General features: G+C 43.7%; 1 protein-coding gene across 1 annotated transcript in view; it reads right to left on the bottom strand.

Annotated features, from left to right (window-relative positions):
• The window catches only part of CWC22 (CWC22 spliceosome associated protein homolog), a 123,988-nt gene that overhangs the window by 51,841 nt on the left and 51,603 nt on the right, over nucleotides 1–20,544 (bottom strand). Inside the window, exon 12 of the mRNA XM_040357646.1 lies at nucleotides 5,589–5,670. Within this exon, the coding sequence (XP_040213580.1) occupies nucleotides 5,589–5,670 (82 nt within the window). The remainder of the gene's footprint in view (nucleotides 1–5,588; nucleotides 5,671–20,544) is intronic.

Genomic DNA, 20,544 nt, shown 5'->3' with positions numbered 1-20,544 from the left:
AATGCCCAGAATGTCCACCACAGTCCCCTGCAGTGACACAGAACAGCCCCAGCCATAGCACGAGTGAAAAAATGAGCCCCAGAGAAAAAAAAACCCTGCACAGCCGTCACCCAAAGGGGGAAGGAGGGAGAGGAATAAGGGAGAGAGGAAAGCAGGGGAAAACCCTCAGTCGACCTCCCAAGGGAAAACATTCCAGCCAGACCACTTACCTGAGTAAGGGGCCACTACTTACCTGTCCTGCGACTACCCGGCTGGAGGTATCCCAGACAGAACCAACGTCCGCGAACGGCATGGTTGTCAGCCAGACACACTGTGACAAGGCCATAGAGACCGGTCATATGTGTGCCCTAGAACCGAAGTTCCCCGGCCGCCCCTGGAGCAATGGGGCCTGTCGTGGACGTCCCAAAGCGGAGCTGAGGGCCGGCACACGCTCGAAGGCCGAACCTGGGGGGACTACAAGGGTCGAGGACCCAGCCTGTCACCCAGTCGGCTGTTGATAGAAGAATCGCAGGATTCAAAAATAAAAATAAAATAAAAAAGCGAGGAAAAAACTCGCAATATGCAAAAAAATTTGCAAGAAAAAACTCCAGAGTCCAGGACTCCAGAGAGAGCCTGACTCTCCTGACGGTTAGGCAGAAACAAACTGAAGCTGCTAGAGCAGAGTGGGGGTTATGCCTGGGGGAGCCACGCCCCCTGGGAGGAGCGGCATGAGGGAAAGTTTTTAACACCTTAAGTGCTGTAGAATTCTGCCTAAATCTCCTGGTAGGAAGAAGCATAACCCTAAGGTCAATGAAGGCTGTGTCCGTCTATGAACGAAAGAGAAAAAAGAGGCAAACTTGATAGACCACTTGGTCTAAAAATATAATTCACCTCTTCTCCTCTGCCTCACCCCTCGCTACGGTGAGGTATATCTACTCTGTCCCTACACCCTCCATTCCTTCTACTTGAATTGTGTGTTCTCCTACTATGTCCTTCTATACCCCGCGAGAAAAGGGAGCGGGAGAAAGAGAAAAAAAAATAAAACACTTGGTGTTTTAACGCTGCCATCACTCTTCTAGGTGTGCGAGCTGTGTGGTAAATAAACTCAGTACAAGGAAAGGGGTATTAGGAGAACGATGGCATATAATCAAAGAGCTACTAACAGTATTGCTAAATATAGTAAAAAATTCAATTTGGAGCCGGCTTAAATTGCCTGCACACTAAACTGCAGCAGTTTAGTGTATGGGCAGCTCTCCAATCTGGCTGAAGTGAGCTGGCAGTAGGGGGCGTGTGTGATGTGCTTTAGAGCTTTCCTTTTTTTTCTCCACTTTATCTGAAGTGCACAAGTGACACTACATTCAAGTAACGGCATAGCAGCATGGTGTGTTTTGCTGTACAGTGACATGCGATGCCTTCATGTGTGCTGCAATAAAATCCAGTCTATTTTATTGTAGCGCACTGCACCACACCTCCGGGATGCATTTCAGTGTGAACAATTATTTTCTGTGTATGCTAGCAGTGACGTGTTCATCTAGGGCACTAAAATGCAGGTCACCCACAGGTGTGTGAACAAACGCTTAAAGCGTTTTTTGGTACCCTGCAAGGTAAAGGTATAATGTGCTAGTATGCATCGCTCACTAGCACATTATGTTAAACTTACCTTAAAACAAAGCACTTCTAGCAGCAAGATGTCAGACCTGAAGGCGCTGCCATCTTCACTCACCTTGCTTCCTGGTTCACAGACTCTGGCTTTGGCCATGATGATGTCACTATCGCACATATGTGCGAGAGCCGCTGTTTATGGCAGAGGGCTCTGAAGAATTGGCCCAGGTGATCGTTCCTTCACAGCGCATGCGCTACTGATGTCACTGGCTGGATTTACAGTAAAAATATCCTAAACAGTGCATGTTTAGTATTTTAATATTTACACTACCTATAGGCGAGTCTTATTATGGGCTTACCTATAGGTAAAATTCAGAGATAGACGTTTACTTCCACTTAAATCTGTAAAAAAAACTCATGCCTGTTGTACTGTGTGCTCCAATCGAAGCCTGCTCTGCAAAGTTCAAGCTGCACAGCTGCAAATGAGGCTGTGACTTCTGGGATAGGTAGTTACATACTGGTTGCAGAGCTAAATGCATCCATCTCCACTGTCAAGGATGTCCATGCCATGGCAGCAGAATGAGGCTCATTCTCCCTTAAAGCGGAAGTAAACCCATCCATTTAACAGTTTCAAAAAACAGTTACATTTCCGTCACTTGCCGTAAATGTAACACTCCCATTGGTTGTGCTCTCAACCAAACTGTCAAACTATCCAATGGCTGGTGTCATCACTGATCATATGTGCAGCATCGTGGCAGCTGAAGATTAAACAGAGGTCAAGATGGCAGCTTTCTTTGCCTGAAAATGATAGGATGGTTTACTTCCACTTTAAGCATTTACACAGTGCTCTGGCTGGTAGAGGGAGGCACATAGAGATCAGGCTGTGTTCAAGTAAACAGAACACTCCTTGCTTTAATCTTGGCTACCATTACTATGTTGCTCAACTTTCTACAGAGTACATATTATAACATAATCCCTGTGCTAAAATACTGCTTTTTATAGGACAATGGGAGATTAATACTTAGCAACTATGCTGAAAGCATTCAGTTGAGCTGTAAATTATACATAATGAAAGGTAAAAGCATGGTCACAGAATAACAAAAAAAAAAAAAATTGGAAACAGCTCCTTCCATAGTAAAAGCATGTGGACCAGTGCAGCAAGCTTGGCAGAAATTTGAAAAGTACAGCTGGAAAAGTTAAAGCTATGAAATGCATTTTGCAAAATCTGAAAATTGCCTCACAGGAAAGCAGAGCCTGTTAAATCATTAGTGGATTTTCAGACAAAATCAGATACATTCATTGGAGAAAAGCAGCAGAGTTATAGGAATGGGTAGGCTCCATTAAGCATCTGTAGGTAGAAGTACATTTTACAAAAAGCCATTACACCAGCATTATTTTGATCCAGGCTTTTTGCCGATCACACACGTTTGAAAGCCAGATGCAATTTTTTTGCCTCTGAATAGGTTCTCTGCAATGCTTAAAAAAATAAATACAAAAATAGATGCAAAAAGCTACACAAAATAGGAGACATTACTATGTGATTATCAACAGGCAAAATGTTGCGGGCGTAATATAAATTTAAATTATATGCTCATAAATTTCTATAGGTACATAGAGAACAATGTTAATGAAGACGTAGGCGCTACGGGTCTGAGCTAGTATGAAATGTTTTCATGGTTTTTGTGTAGTGCATATACCTCTAACCTACCACCCACAGGTGACAAGTTTTGAATATATGTTGATTGTTTATGTATGATGTTAAAGCGGAGCTCCACCCTAAAGTGGAACTTCCACTCATTGGAACCCTCCCCCCTCCGGTGTCACATTTGACACTTTTCAGGGGGGAGGGGGGGGGGGGTGCAGATACCTGTCTAAGACAGGCATTTGCACCCACTTCCGGGAGTCCACTCTGCAGGGACCTGCGGGCAGTGCGTCACTTAGTGCCCCCACCTGCACCCCCCCCCCGTGGTGTTCTGGGAAACACAAGGCTCCCAGAACACAGCAGGAAAGTGACCACGGCGCAGCGCGACTCGCGCATGCGCCGTAGGGACCTGGGCAGTGAAGCCGCAATGCTTCACTTCCTGGTTCCCTCACCGAGGATGGCGATGGGGGCAGCAGCAGAGTTACGTCTTCTGCTGCCAACGTCGCTGGACTCCAGGACAGGCAAGTGTCCTAATATTAAAAGTCAGCAGCTGCAGTATTTGTAGCTGCTGGCTTTTAATATTTTTTGTATGGCGGAGCTCCGCTTTTAGGACAAAAAGTAAAACTAAAAAAAATGTTTAGTCAGGTAGATATTAAAATATTGCAAGGGTTTAGGAGCATCGCAATGCCCCCCCCCTACGCAAACACAATGGCTACAAAGCGGTTATGAATCTATTCATTTGTAACAGCTGTGTTGCCTATGCGGTGATTGGCCCACAGCTATCACATGGAACCTGGGCCAATCACAGCACCCTTTACCATACGATTAGTGATCAGAGCTGTCACAATGATCTTCATTGTAATTTGTAACCAATAAAATGTTAACAAAAAAAATCCCTAATCATCCCCTAGAATAGTACACTGTTACTATGGTGACACTAAACCACTCTGATGAAAGTATGCAAAAAAGAGAACCAGTAACAAAAAAAAAAAAAAAAAAGCGAAGTAAAAAAATGAAACTAAAATGTTTTGAAAAATTGAATAAAATTTTTTATAAAAATGTAATTTGCGTACAGTATTAAATGACTGCACAATTGCTTTGGCCATGAAGGGAGTAGAACCTTCTGGAGCCCAAATGGTTAACAGTGTAATAGTGCAGACGCTACCACATCAGGCATGCTCTCTGCATCATCGAGGACCACCCAGTGTTGCGTTTCACATGACCACTATAAACACTTTTGCAAATGGCAAGAATATTTTTTTTAGGGCTTGTTTACAATTGTTTCAAAACAAGGCTTCAGATATGCTTTTTAAAAAGCTCTCTGAACACCAGTCATAGCCGATATTACAAAATAAAATGGTTAGCTTACACTCCTGTACCGTTTACATATCATGATGCTTTAGTGACGCTTCAAAGCCGCCATAGAACTCTATGACAAAGCTTGCTTAAAGCACCTGAAGCTTTTAAGAGGCTTAATTCAGCTTTGGTGAAATTGCAGGTATGACATAAACACACAAACACCCACACAATCAGCCAAGCTTCAAAAAAGCACCACCATGTGTGTTAAATTTGAAGCAAGTGTAAACGAACGCCAACAAAAAGCATAAATGCACTTTGTCATGTCTAGCTACAACTGTGCTGGGGGATTACCCAATCCTTACTGAAGTATGGGGGGGGGGGATGAGGGAAACAAACAAAAACTTTAAAAGTAGTTGTAAAGCCAACTAGTTTCTTGCTATAATTTCATAGTATTAGATTACATTATGTGCCCCAATGTATGTTCTTTATATTTAAAAAAAGCCTCTGTATACCTTATTTCATTCATGTGAATGCCTGTTGCTGTCTTTCCCAATCCCACAGCTGCAGCAGGAGGGGCTAAGAATCCCCTGCTGACGTCAGCCGGGAGGAGGAAAGCGGCGGGTGGTCACGTGAGCGCCACTCTGAAATAAGGTATATAGCAGTATTTTTATTTTTCTATCAACAAAAATACATTAGGGCACATAATATAATCTAATACTGCAGATTATAGCAAGAAAACACAGTAATTTTAGCAGCAGGAGGGGAGGGGCAGGCTCTAAAAGTTGAGAGGGAGAGAGGACAGAGCCATGTAAACTGACCACGGTATCAGGGGATCAGAAGCCATGATAAACGTGGTCAATTTACAAATGGGAGGGCAGCACTAGGCAAGATCAGCCAGGTATTTTAGGTCATATAGAAAGAGCCCAAAATTACACACATTTTAGGATTACAACTGCTTTAAGTACAGAATGTACGAGATCAACAAGTCAAATAAAGCAGCAAAAAAAATAATAATATTTAAAATATAATCCTTTTGGACTTCAGTAATGCGAGCAAAACATCTTACCTTGATTGAATTGCAAGATATATTGTTCGGCGAAAGGATACCAAGTTAATTTCAGTTTGATCGTGAATGGTTATTTTTTCCGCTACAAGCAAGAAAATTAGACACATTTAATTTAGTGGAAGTAAAGCAAAATGTTAAACAACTTCCCAGTAAAAAAAAAAAAAAAATCTAATATACATATTTGTGTCAAATTAAATACTAAAAACAAAAATTAAAGCATGTCAATCAATTAATTAAAAATTCACTTGAATAGCTCAAGACATATTCATAATGATAAAATGTACCAACACAGTTTACTAATGTGGAAAATTTGAGGGAAATATTTCTCATTCACAAAAGGTTAAAGAAATACCCGCTGTAACCCAAAGTAGATTTGCCCCATTTTTATTTAACCACGTGAGCCAAGTTTTAACCACTTGACGACCGGCCCATAGCCGAATGACGGCTACAGGCCGGTTTGTTAATTCTGGGGGGGTGTACACAGGACTGTCTGTGACCGCGGGGTCCGGATCATGGTAAATGGCCCGCTGATAGTGGCCGTTTACCACGTGATCGCTCCGTCAAATGACGGAGCGATCACTTGTAAGCAAACCGGCGTCATGTCATGACGTTGGTTCCTCTCTCCCCCCTCTGTGTACCGATCGGTACAGTGCAAGAGGAGAGGGGAGAAATCTGTGGCAGCAACGCAGTGGGCTGGATCTGTAGTGCCCACAGCGCTGCTCTGTGACAATTGCAGTCATATCTAGCCATCCATCCCTCCATGCTCAGCCATACTCTGCGCTACCCGGCCATGCTCGGCCGCAAATCGGCCTCTATGTGGCCAGGCTGTGGAAGTCTCACACATGTGGTACCGCCGTACTCAGGAGGAGTAGGAGAATCTATTTTGGGATGTAATTTTTGGTATGTACATGAAATATTTGGTATGTTTGAAATATTGTATAAATGGACAACTCTTTTTTTTAACAAAGCATTTTAACCACTTAAGACCCGGACCTTTAGGCAGCTAAAGGACCTGGCCAGTTTTTGCGATTCGGCACTGCATCGCTTTAACTGACAATTGCGCGGTCGTGCAACGTGACTCCCAAACAAAATTGGCGTCCTTTTTTTTCCCCACAAATAGAGCTTTCTTTTGGTGGTATTTGATCACCTCTGCGGTTTTTATTTTTTGCGCTATAAAACAAAAATAGAGCGACAATTTTGAAAAAAAATTATATTTTTTACTTTTTGCTATAATAAATATCCCCCAAAAATATTATATATATATATATATATATATATATATATATATATATATATATATATATATATATATATATATATATATATATATATATATATATATATATATATATATAAATGTTTTTCCTCAGTTTAGGCCAGTATTCTTCTACCTATTTTTGGTAAAAAAAAGAAATCACAATAAGCGTTTTACGGTTGGTTTGCGCAAAATTTATAGCGCTTACAAAATAGGGGATAGTTTTATTGCATTTTTATAATTTTTTTTTTTTTTTTACTTCTAATGGCGGAGATCAGCGATTTTTTTCGTGACTGCGACATTATGGCAGACACTTCGGACAATTTTGACACATTTTTGGGACTATTGTAATTTTCACAGCAAAAAATGCATTTAAAATGCATTGTTTACTGTGAAAATGGCAATTGCAGTTTGGGAGTTAACCACAAGGGGGCGCTGATGGGGTTATGTGGGACCTCATGTCTGTTTCCAACTGTAGGGGGGTGTGGCTGTAGGTGTGACATCATCGATTACGATTCCCTATATAAGGGAACACACGATCGATCACGGCGCCACAGTGAAGAATGGGGTTGCTGTGTTTACACACAGCTCTCCCCGTTCCTCAGCTCCGGGGACCGATCACGGGACTCCAGCGGCGATCAGGTCTGCGAGTCCCGCGGCCGTGGTCACGGAGCTTGGGACCGAGGCGCGCGCGACCCCACGGCTGGGCTTAAAGGGCAACGTACATATACGTTGATGTGCCCAGCCATGCCATTCTGCAGACGTAAATCGGCGTGAAGGGGTCCTTAAGTGGTTAACCACTTCCCTCCCGCCTGCCGTCATATGACGTCCTTGACTTTGTGCGGGATATTTGAATGATGCCTGCAGCTACAGGCATCATTCAGATATCAGCTTTTTCAGCCGGCGATTTCCTACACCATAAGAATGATCATAGCGGCTGTTCCGCCTCTTGATCTTTCTTACGAGGGACGTCCCGCCCTCCCGCCACCTTCCGGTGCTTCTACTGACTCACCGATACGATCGAAGCCAGGATCGTTTTTTAAAATTTATTATTTCAGGCTTCCCAGCCTAGAGGTGAGATGTGGGGTCTTATTGACCCCATATCTCACTGAAGAGGACCTGTCGTGCCATATTCCTATTACAAGGGATGTTTACATTCTTTGTAATAGGAATAAAAGTGATCAAAAAATGTTGTTTTTGGGAAAAAAAAAAAAGTGTCAAACTAAAATAAAGCAAATTAACAAAAAAACATTTTTTTTTTTTTTTTAAAGCGCCCCTGCCCCCGTCTGCTCGCATGCAGGAGCGAACGCATACGCAAATCCCGAAGAAAAAGACTGAACTGCCGCACTTCCACGAAATTCCTAAAATGTTGCCTTTAATAGTAAAAAATGGAAACGGCACTACAAATCACAGCAGACAGTGGGGTGGATAGCCGACGCGTTTCGCACTGGGGTATCAGCGCTTAGTCATAGCTGAATCCCGCCCACATATAAAAACGGTGTTCAAACCACACTTGTGAGGTATCGCTGCAAACGTTAGAGCGAGAACAAAAATTTTGGCCCTAGACCTCCTCTGTAACTCAAAACATGTGACCAATAATAAAAATGAAAGCGTCGCCTAAAGGGATTTTCAGTAGCGAAGTTTGGCGCCATGCCAAGAGCGTGTGCAATTTTAAAGGGTGACATGTTAGGTATCTAATTAATTGGCATAACTTTATCTTTCACATTATGCAAAAACATTGGGCTAACTTTACTGTTTTTTTTACTCTCACACACAGCCAGAAAGGCAGGATAATTCTTGTTGGGCAGTGTATTAGTACTCAAACTAACACACTTAGACCAAATTTTAATGGTTCAAAGAATGTCAGGCAAAATGGTCGGCCCTCACGCATGTTCCTTTTATCAAATCTGGCCCTCTTTGAAAAAAAGTTTGGACTCCCCTGCTCTAGGGTATTTGCTAAAAAAAAAAATATGTTTTGGGGTTCTATGTAATTTTCTAGAAAATAAATGATTTTTACAAGTACCGTGTTTCCCCGAAAATAAGACGTACTCCGAAAATAAGCCGTAGCGGGATTTCGCCGCAAGTTCGAAATATAAGACACCCCTCCGAAAATAAGACGTAGTGATGGCGTGTCGAATCCCCGATAATAAGACGTAGCGATGGCGTGTCGAATCCCCCGAAAATAAGACGTAGCAATGGGCGTGTCGTATGCGGCGCGGAGCGGTAAACAACACGTGATGCGGTAGTACTGTACTGGTGCGGAGCTCAGAGCTGTAAAGAAGTGAGGAGAAGCTCTGTACCACCTCTGTCACCCCACACAAACACAAAAGCTGCTACTGAGCCCAAAGAGATCACCCCAGCTCCACTGTGCTCCACATCAGCTTTGCTGGCCTATCTTTCTGTACAGCCAAGATGAGTGCAAAAAGAAAGAGTTATTCTGTTGAGTACAAGAAAGGAATTGTGGAGGACTCCCAAGGCAAGAATCTTACGGCTTTTTGCAAAGAGAAGAAATTGGATATCCGAATGGTCCAAAAATGGCGTGCAGAATACGATAATCTCAGTCTACAGGTGGACAGAGGAAATTCCAAGAAGCGCAAGTGTGGCTCAGGTAGGCAACCTTTATTTTCTGAGCTGGAAGACATGATTAGTGAATGGGTTGCTGACAGGAGAGCAAAGGCTTTGGTTGTGCGCAGGGCTGATATTCAAACATTTGCCCGTGAAATGGCACCACAATTCGACATATCCCCAGAATTCAAAGCATCACAACATTGGCTAGATCGCTTCCTTCAGCGACTGAACTGTCTCTCAGAAAATCAACAACACTGTTTAAGTTGGAAGATGCTGAAGTTATTAAGCGAGCACTTGCATTCAAGTCCTTTGTTGATGGCATCGACTTTTCTAAATACCAACTTTGCAACATGATTGCTATGGATGAAACTGCAGTGTTTATGGGTCAAGGAGCCCAAACAACAATTGACCAGAGGGGTGCCTCCTCAATCTACGTTCCCTCCACTGGTTATGAAAGTGCACGTGTTACCTGTATCTTGGCAATTCGTCTTGATGGGACAAAAGTCACACCTGTTATCATCAGTAAGGGCAAGAAAGATAAGTTGGAACGTGTTTCTGGCATTTATGTTCTTGAAACCGAAAAAGCCTGGTGCACACAAGCAGTTATAAGGAAGTGGCTTGATTTAATGCTGCCACTTGTTTTGCGAGGTGGCCAAAGAGGTCTGCTTGTCTGGGATTCAGCCAGCACTCACCGTGCTAAAGACATGAAGAACTTCCTTGCAGAGAGAAGAATAGATCAATAATGATTCCTGCAGGAATGACTGCCTATCTGCAGACTCTTGATATTGCAATAAACAAGCCATTCAAAAACCATTTGCATATGGAAATTAATGACTACATTGAAAATAGAATGACAAGAAATCAGCGTGGAAACTTTGTGAAACCTGGCCTGCAAGAGGTCGTGATTTGGGTGAAGAATTCATGGGAAAAAATCACTGACAGTGTTGTTGCCAATGCACTCCGAGCAGGTTACATGGATAAGAGCTGCTCATTTAACCAGTTAAGCCCCGGACCAATATGCAACCTAAAGACCCAAGGTGTTTTTACAGTTCGGGACTGCGTCGCTTTAACAGACAATTGCGCGGTCGTGCGACGTGGCTCCCAAACAAAATTGGCGTCCTTTTTTCCCCACAAATAGAGCTTTCTTTTGGTGGTATTTGATCACATCTGCGGTTTTTAGTTTTTGCGCTATAAACAAAAATAGAGCGACAATTTTGAAAAAAATGCAATATTTTTTACTTTTTGCTGTAATAAATATCCCCCAAAAACATATATAAAAACATTTTTTTTCCTCAGTTTAGGCCGATACGTATTCTTCTACCTATTTTTAGTAAAAAAAAAAATCGCAATAAGCGTTTATTGATTGGTTTGCGCAAAATTTATAGCGTTTACAAAATAGGGGATAGTTTTATTGCATTTTTATTAATTTTTTTTTTTTTTTACTACTAATGGCGGCGATCAGCAATTTTTTTCGTGACTGCGACATTATGGCGGACACTTCGGACAATTTTGACACATTTTTGGGACCATTGTCATTTTCACAGCAAAAAATGCATTTAAATTGCATTGTTTATTGTGAAAATGACAGTTGCAGTTTGGGAGTTAACCACAGGGGGCGCTGTAGGAGTTAGGGTGCACCTAGTGTGTGTTTACAACTGTAGGGGGGTGTGGCTGTAGGAATGACGTCATCGATTGTGTCTCCCTATAAAGGGGATGACACGATCGATGCACCGCCATAGTGAAGCACGGGGAAGCCGTGTTTACATACGGCTCTCCCCGTTCTTCAGCTCCGGGGAGCGATCGCGACGGAGCGGCTATAAACAAATAGCCGCGCCGTGGTCCCGGATTGCTCCCCGAGCGGACCCGACCTCCGCATGTAGCGGGGGGGGTCCCGATCGGACCCCCCACCCGCTAATAGGCAAGGACGTACGTGTACGCCCATGTGCCTGTACGTGCCATATTGTGGACGTATATGTACATGCGGGGGTCGGGAACTGGTTAATGAGAGCTCTATTGCTCGACATGAAAGATTGGGGCCAATGGTTCTAAAGGAACTGGAGTCGCAAGAAATTCAGGATGGAATTCCGAGTTTGGAAAGTTATGACGATGTTCCAGAAGAAGACGACTTAACTGTATTTGAATAAATGTACCGTAGATTGTTGTACCATACTGTTGTACCGGTAATAAAAATAAGACACCCCCCAAAATAAGCCATAGTGTGATTTTTTGAGGGAAAAAAAATATAAGACGGTGTCTTATTTTCGGGGAAACACGGTAGGAGAGAAATGTCAGAATTGGTCTGGGTGTTCCAGAACCCCTGAAGGTGGCCTCTGCATGTTGGGCCTCTCTATGTGAACAAGCTGTGTAAAAGTCTCACACATGTGGTATCGCCATACTCATGAGTAATAGCAGAATGTGTTTTGGGGTGTATTTTGTGGTATGCATATGCGGTGTGAGAGAAATTGCCTATATGACAATTTTGAGAAAAAAAAAAGTAAAAAAAAAAAAATATCTTGATTTTGTAAAGAATTGTGGGAAAAATGACAACTTTAAAAAAAAAAAAACAACACTCACCATGCCTCCTTCTAAATACCATGGAATGGCTTCTTTCCAAAAAGGGGTTATTTGGGGGGCATTTGTACTTTTCTGGCATGTTAGGGTCTCAAGAAATGAGATAGGCCGTCGGTACTTCAGGTGTGATCAATTTTCAGATATTGGCATCATAGCTTGTGTACTCACTAACTTTCACAAAGACTAAATAATATACACCAATTTTTACCAAAGATATGTAGCAGTATACATTTTGGAAGAAAAATTACTAATTTGCTAAATTTTATAACAGAAACGAAGAAAACATTTTTTTTTTTCAAAATTTTCTGTCTTTTTTCATATGGCCACAGTGGTCAAGTGGTTAATGAGCATTAGCAACTGTTAATTTAGACACTATCAAACATCTAGATCAGGGCTCGACAAATCCCGGGCGCCAGGTCGCCATGGCGACTAGAAATAGGGTCCTGGCGACTTGAATTGGAAGGGGGCAAAAAAAAAAAAAAAAATTTTTTTTTTTTTGAGCTGGGGCCATCTGGTGGTGAGCCGTTGGTATTACAAGTTATTACCACCAGATGTGAGCTGGCGCCATCTGGTGGTGGCCGTTGGTATTACAAGTTAAACATTACAAGTTAAACAGCAATTCTAATGTTGTTTTTCACTATTTTCACTGCTATCTTCTTCCCTCTAATTAGAACCCCCAAACATTATATATATTTTTTATCCTAACACCCTAGAGAATAAAATGGCGATCGTTGCAATACTTTCTGTCACGCCGTATTTGCGCAGCGGTCTTACAAGCGCACTTTTTTGTGAAAAAATTACACTTTTTTTCATAAAAAAATAAGACACCAGTAAAGTTATCCCCATTTTTTTTTATATTATGAAAGATAATGTTACGCCGAGTAAATTGATACCCAACATGTCACGCTTCAAAATTGCGTCCGCTCGTGGAATGCCGACAAACTTTTACCCTTTAAAATCTTCATAGGCGACGTTTAAAAAAAATCTACAGGTTGCACGTTTTGAGTTACAGAGGAGGTCTAGGGCTAGAATTATTGCTCTCGCTCTACCAATCGCAGCGATACCTCACGTGTGGTTTGAACACCGTTTACATATGCGGGCGCTGCTCACGTATGTGTTCGCTTCTGCGCGCAAGCTCGTCGGGACGGGGCGCGTTTTCTGGCTCCTAACTTTTTTACCTGGCTCCTAGATTCCAAGCAAATTTGTCAACCCCTGATCTAGATTAGTACTATTTAAAGTCCCAATAGTACCATTTAAAGTGTATTCCTTTTTCTACAAACTTCAATAAAAAAAAGTCAATTTAGGACATCTGCTAGACAGCCTGAATTACAAGTAAACAGTTGCAATGAATCTAGACATACATGAGGACAGAAAAACAAAGTTGAGGCAAACCGATTTGGGCAATGAGGTCATCTTTATTCCATATTACTTCAGCCCCTTTCATAATTTATATTCCACATATTCTCCGTGCCAGCCTACCATAGACTAGCACAAAAACATGGCAGTTCCCCAATACCAATTTCAGTCTGCCAGCTATCTGCACTATCAATCACTAGCATATATCTCAAATGCACACGGCAAGTCTACAAATTCCAAATTAGACATTTAATGTGTACATGTTTTTTGGTATTTATTTGGAAAAAGAAGAAAAAAAAACAGGAAAAGTTACCAACTCAAAAACACTATTAATAAATCTATGCCATTGTGGGAAGTTTAGTCATTGGTTTTAATTTTCAACAGTAAAACAAGTTGCAGAAGTTGCGGGAAAAAAAAAAAAAATCTGAAAATATTAAGGGTTTAATATTCTTAGCAACAAATGTTAGATTTAAAGTACTGAAAAAATGCTGCCCAATATATATATATATATATATATATATATATATATATATATATATATATATATATATATATATATATATATATATATATATATATATATATACACACACACACACACACACACACACAAAAAACCCCACTACAACCACCTTAAAGCGGGAGTTCACCCGAAATTTTTTTTTAACATTAGATGGAGGCTCATTTTGTCAAGGGGAATCGGGTGTTTTTTTTTTTAAATCGAAGCAGTACTTACCGTTTTAGAGAGCGATCTTCTCCGCCGCTTCCGGGTATGGTCTTCGGGACTGGGCGTTCCTATTTGATTGACAGGCTTCCGACGGTCGCATACATCGCGTCACGAGTAGCCGAAAGAAGCCGAACGTCGGTGCTGCTTTATACGGCGCCTGCGCACCGACGTTCGGCTACTTTCGGAAAATCGTGACGCGATGTATGTGACCGTCGGAAGCCTGTCAATCAAATAGGAACGTTTTTAAAAAAAAAACACCTAATCCCCCTTGACAAAATGAGCATGAATCTAATGTTAAAAATTAACTTTTTGGGTGAACCTCCACTTTAAAACTGCAGGTAAAACCATAAATAGGATTTTTGTACTTTGAGTAAAATCCTTTTCTTGGAGCCCACTGAAATTACCAGTCAGGTTACACTGTTGCCTAAAGGAGGTTTAGACACAGGCAAACAAAAGAATTGTAAGGCCAGCCCAGGATAACCTCTTCTTACAATCAGCATGCCTCAATTTTGTACCATTACCAAGAGCAGGATTATAAACACAGAGTACCTGTGTCCATCAATGGACTTCAAGGAGGAGGATTTTACATTACAACATTTTCTTATTGGTCCATCGAGGGACACAGACGTGATTAACTGTTGGATAGTTCAAAAGGAATCAAATTGTGTGGTTGGTGACAGGAAACACCTAAATAAGGCCAAACTCCTCGTCTAATAGAAAATAAAAGATTGGAAACTACACCATATAACCAAAGACCAAGCAGAATGGTCACAAAAACAGCAAGGAATGTCTCGACATGGAAGAGACATCAACCAGAGACAATAAGCATGAAGATGATCAACCTTGTCCAACTAGAAGGGTGGAATGAACAACAAATTCCCTACAGGCAAAGACTTACAACCTAAACCACAGTTAAGGGGCAAGAGCTCCCTTGTAAGAACTGGAACTGAGAGAGTAACTTAACAATGATATCCTCGTAGAAGAAAGACCAGAACCAGTCTAAGTGGAAAAAGGACAAGGACATGAGCTCAAATTCATGTGATCCTAAGGGATCAAATGAACAAGGAATTCCATGTCTGGAATGACTGTCATAGCTGACATTCCCCTTGCCAAGATGAGAACTACAGGCATACCCCGCTTTAAGTACACTCACTTTACATACACTCGCGAGTAAGGACATACCTGCGAGTGTATGTAAAGTGCCTTACAAGTACTGTACAGACATTTTGCAGTCGCAGTAGAAGGAGCTGAAGCTCAGAGAGCATGGCCCGCCCTGTTCCAGTGTGCCCCTGACACCTCCACTACAGCCCCTGAGACCTCAACTACAGCTCCTGACACCCCCACTACAGTCCCTGACCCCCCACTACACCCAAGAAGTGAAAAAATGTATTGTTTCACTTTACGTACATTTTCATTTTACATACATGCTCTGGTGCCATTGTGTACATAAAAGTGGGGTATGCCTGTATTAGGGAAGAACCCTGAGAATGGAGTATATCAAAATAACTTTCAAAGAGGGCACCAGTGGCTCCTGAGACCTCCTAAGTAACCAAGGATAAGATCTCATGACATCAGCTTGACCAAAAGGGTAACATATGGGAAGCTCCAACACACAAGTAGACAAGGGATAGAGGGGTAGATTTCTTCACTTTAAGATGGTAAGAAGGCATGCAAATCTAATAGAGCAGAAACCTAGGGTCCTGCCGCAATCTACCAATCAGTCACAGGCAGCTGATCCCAGGAAAGGCGCCCTGCAGCGTGCCCTGATCCCAGGAAAGGCGCTCTGCAGCGTGCCCTGATCCAAGGAAAGGCGCCCTGCAGCGTGCCCTGATCCCAGGAAAGGCGCCCTGCTCCCATCTAATGTTCCTTGCTGCCCCCCAATGTACTGCGACACCCTGATCCCTGTGCTTTGCCCTGTTACCCCCTGTACACTGCTCATCTCAAACCAGAATTCAGCATCTGTGCAGAAATAAAGCAAGCTCAAATTTGAAAATATAAAAAAACAAGGGAAATATACCGCGCTGTCTTTAAAGGGGTGGTTCACCCTAAAAACTACTTTTTCTTATTACACTGGCCCTCCACATTACAATACGATTAAGGCTATTATTTTTTTTTTTATGCTGTACATACCTTTGTACAGCATATTCACCCGTGGCATCCGGGTTGCGAGTCCCGCGGGAGTGGGCGTTCCTAACATGTCTGTGATTGACATTTTGCCCAAAAACGAGCTCCCCCCGTCGCGTAAGCCGCGTCACGATTGGCGAACAGCGATGCGCATGCGCAGTATAGCGCCGACTCGCCGTTCGGCTCCTTTCGCCAACCGTGACGCGGCTTACGCGACGGGGGGAGCTCGTTTTTGGGCAAAGCGTCAATCACAGACATGTTAGGAACGCCCACTCCCGCGGGACTCGCAACCCGGATGCCACGGGTGAATATGCTGTACAAAAGGTATGTACAGCATAAAAAAAAAAAAAAAAAAGCCTTAATCATATTGTAATGTGGGGGGCCAGTGTAATAAGAAAAAAAGGGATTTTTAATACAGCTTACCTGTAAAATCCTTTTCTTGGAGTACATCACGGGACACAGAGCGGCATATTCATTACTATATGGGTTATATGGAGTACCTTCAGGTGTTGACACTGGCAATCTTCAAACAGGAAATGCCCCTCCCTATATAACCCCCTCCCATAGGAGGAGTACCTCAGTTTTGTAGCAAGCAGTATGCCTCCCAAAATGGTCCCCAAAAAAGAGGGGTGGGAGCTCTGTGTCCCGTGATGTACTCCAAGAAAAGGATTTTACAGGTAAGCTGTATTAAAAATCCCTTTTTCTTTATCGTACATCACGGGACACAGAGCGGCATATTCATTACTATATGGGATGTCCCAAAGCAATGCTCACAATGAGGGGAGGGAGAACATCTCCAAGACAAAAGGATTTAATTTAGAGAAATACTCAAATCATAATAAATCCAACTTAGTTGAGAAAAATAATCTTAAATTTTAAATTTAACTCAAAAAAGAGGAGCCCCCGGAATCCGAGGGTCTCAAACTGCAGCCTGCAGCACTGCCTGCCCGAAGGCAGTATCAGTATTCCTTCTTACGTCCAACTGGTAGAATTTTGTAAACGTGTGGACAGAAGACCAGGTTGCCGCCTTGCAAACTTGAGCCATAGAGATCTGGTGGTGTGCTGCCCAGGAGGCGCCCATGGCCCTAGTAGAATGAGCCTTTAATGATACTGGAGGAGGCAACCCTTTCAAGCCGTAGGCCTGAGTGATTAATTGCTTAATCCACCTAGAAATGGTGGACTTTGCAGCTGCCTGCCCCTTCTTGGGCCCATCCGGTAATATGAACAGCACATCTGTTTTCCGGATCTTCTTTGTAGCTTTAAGATAGGCCTTCATGGCCCTGACGATATCCAAGGTATGCAGCAACCCTTCCTTTCTGGAAGTAGGTTTAGGGAAGAAGGATGGTAATACCAAATCCTGGTTCAAATGAAAACTGGATACAACCTTCGGTAGGAAGGAAGGATGAGGGCGGAGAACGACCCTGTCCTTGTGAAAAATAAGATATGGTTCCTTACAGGATAAGGCCGCCAGTTCCGATACTCTTCTTGCGGAAACTATGGCGACCAAAAATACTAACTTCCTTGTCAGTAAAACCAAAGGAATTTCAGCCAACGGCTCAAACGGTTGTTTCTGTAAACTTGACAGAACAAGGTTTAAATCCCACGGGCAAAGCGGGGATTTAACTGGAGGTTTAATACGTAAGACCCCTTGAAGGAAGGTCTTAACCAGCGAGTGGGTGGCCAGCGGCCGCTGAAACCACACTGACAGAGCAGAAATCTGTCCTTTGATTGTGCTTAATGCCAATCCTTTATCCACTCCTAGCTGGAGAAAACTTAAAACTCTATCAATGGTGAATTTGCGAGAAAGCCATCGCTTGGACTCACACCAGCCTACATAGGCCTTCCAGACCCTGTAATAAATCACCCTAGAGACCGGTTTCCTGGCTCTGATTAGGGTAGAGATTACTTTCTGAGACAGACCTCTACCCCTGAGAATCAGGGATTCAGCTTCCAGGCCGTCAAATTTAGATGCCGTAAGGCAGGGTGGAGGATCGGACCTTGCGATAGCAGGTCTGGCCGTAGAGGAAGAGTCCAAGGGTCTCCCACTACCATCTTTAGGATTAGTGAATACCATGCCCTTCTGGGCCATGCTGGAGCTACCAGGATGACTGGTATGTGCTCCACCCTGATCCTGCGCAGCAGGCGGGGTAGTAACTGGAGCGGGGGAAATACATAAAGTAGTCTGAACTGATGCCAAGGGCAAACCAGCGCATCGGTTCCGCAGGCCATCGGATCCCTTGAGCGGGATATGAACCTGTCTAGTTTCTTGTTGAGTCTTGATGCCATGACGTCCACGTCCGGCACTCCCCATCTCTGGCAGAGTGTCTGAAAGACCTGTGGATGTAGAGACCATTCCCCCGGCAACAGAGTCTGGCGACTTAAAAAGTCCGCCTGAAGGTTGTCCACTCCTGGAATGAATATCGCCGATATGCAGGGCACATGAGCTTCTGCCCATAGGAGAATCAAGCTCACCTCTCTCTGAGCGGCTTGACTCTTGGTTCCCCCTTGGTGATTTATGTATGCCACTGCTGTGGCATTGTCCGATTGAATTCTCACCGGGAACCCCTGCAACTTGGACGTCCAAGCCCTGAGGGCTAGTCGAGCAGCTCTGAGCTCCAAGATGTTGATGGGCAATTGCTTCTCTGGCTTTGCCCAAGTGCCTTGGCGAGTGCAACCATCCAAAATTGCTCCCCAGCCTGTTAGGCTGGCGTCTGTGGTTACTATCTTCCAAGCCACTGGGCTGAAAGACTTCCCCTTCAGTAGATTCTGAGGGTCTAACCACCAACACAGACTTTGTCGGACTCTTGATGAGAGCGGCAAAGGGATATCTAAGGCCTGTGGCCTCCTGCTCCAGGCTGACAGGATGGCTGCCTGGAGGATGCGAGTGTGGCTCTGGGCGTACGGTACCGCCTCGAATGTGGCCACCATCTTCCCTAGTAACCGCATACATAGGCGAACAGTTGGTTCCTTCTTGCTTAGAACCAGTAGAATTAATTCCTTGATGGCTTTGACTTTTATCAGAGGCAGAAACACCCTCTGTTGTTCTGTGTCTAATCTCATGCCGAGATATTCCAACTGCCTTGTGGGCTGGAATGCTGATTTTTCTCGATTTAGGACCCAGCCGAACCTCTCGAGGTACTGAACTGTGAGGGCCACTGCTTTTTTCAAGCCAGGAGACGAGTGATCTATGACTAGGAGGTCGTCCAGGTATGCTAGGATTGTGACCCCTTGAATCCTTAGATTGGCTAGGATTGGAGCTAGGACCTTCGTGAACACCCGGGGGGCCGTAGCCAACCCGAAGGGAAGCGCCATGAATTGGAAATGACGTAGAGCCACCGAGAAGCGTAGAAATCTTTGATGTGGCTGGTAAACTGGAACATGAAGGTAAGCATCCTTTATGTCTATGGATGCCATAAAATCGTCCTTCTGAAGTGCGGCAACTGCTGACCGCACGGATTCCATCCGAAATGAGCGGACCTTTAGGTATGCATTTACCATTTTTAAGTCCAAAATTGGCCTGACATCGCCGTTGGGCTTTGGGATAATGAATAGGTTGGAGTAGAAACCTAGCCCCTGTTCTTGGACTGGTACCTCTACTATTACCTCCTGAGAGAGTAGATGATTCAATGCCGCTATTAATGCGGCTCCCTTCTTCGGATCGTTTGGTACTCTTGACTCCTGAAAATGAGGAGGAGGAAACTTTAGGAAGTCTAGTTTGTAGCCTGTAGCCACGGAGGACCGTACCCATTTGTCGGGAATGCTGGCCTCCCAAACCTCTGTAAAGAGACGCAGTCTTCCCCCCACCTTCGAGGGTGGGGGCGCCCCTTCATAAGGCCGGCTTGGGGGCTGGCTTTGCTGGCTTGCGAAACCACTGCTTCTTGCCTGCGCCGGCCTGTCCCTGCGACTTGTTAAAATTTGCTTTCGCAGGAGGCCGTCGATACTGTTTGGTATTGGAGGGCCCCTGCCCAGGGGAGTACTGTCGTTTAAACGCAGGCCCCCGAAACTTCCTCTTGGTGGGCAAAAGAGTACTTTTTCCGCTTGAAATGGTCTGGATGTATTTGTCCAGGTCTTCTCCGAAGAGTCGTCCTCCATGGAAGGGAAACCCTACCAGGAGCTTCTTGCATGGGGGCTCTGCCTCCCAGCTCTTTAACCATAAGAGTCTTCTCATATGGATAAGGGATAATGATAGGCGTGACGCTTGCTGGATCGAATCCTTAATCGCATCTACCGTAAATCGTATGGCCCTAGGGACGTCCGAAAATTCTTCTGCCTGCTGGGCAGGAATAAGTTTAAGCATCTGCTTAGCTTGATCCGATAATGCTTGCGCAACCCCAATTGCAGCCACAGCTGGCTGC

This window comes from Rana temporaria, chromosome 6 (genome assembly GCF_905171775.1).
Source record: "Rana temporaria chromosome 6, aRanTem1.1, whole genome shotgun sequence".
Taxonomy (NCBI): Eukaryota; Metazoa; Chordata; class Amphibia; order Anura; family Ranidae; genus Rana; species Rana temporaria.
Note: the sequence above shows the minus strand (reverse complement) of the source record. Positions and strands in the feature narration are given on the sequence as shown.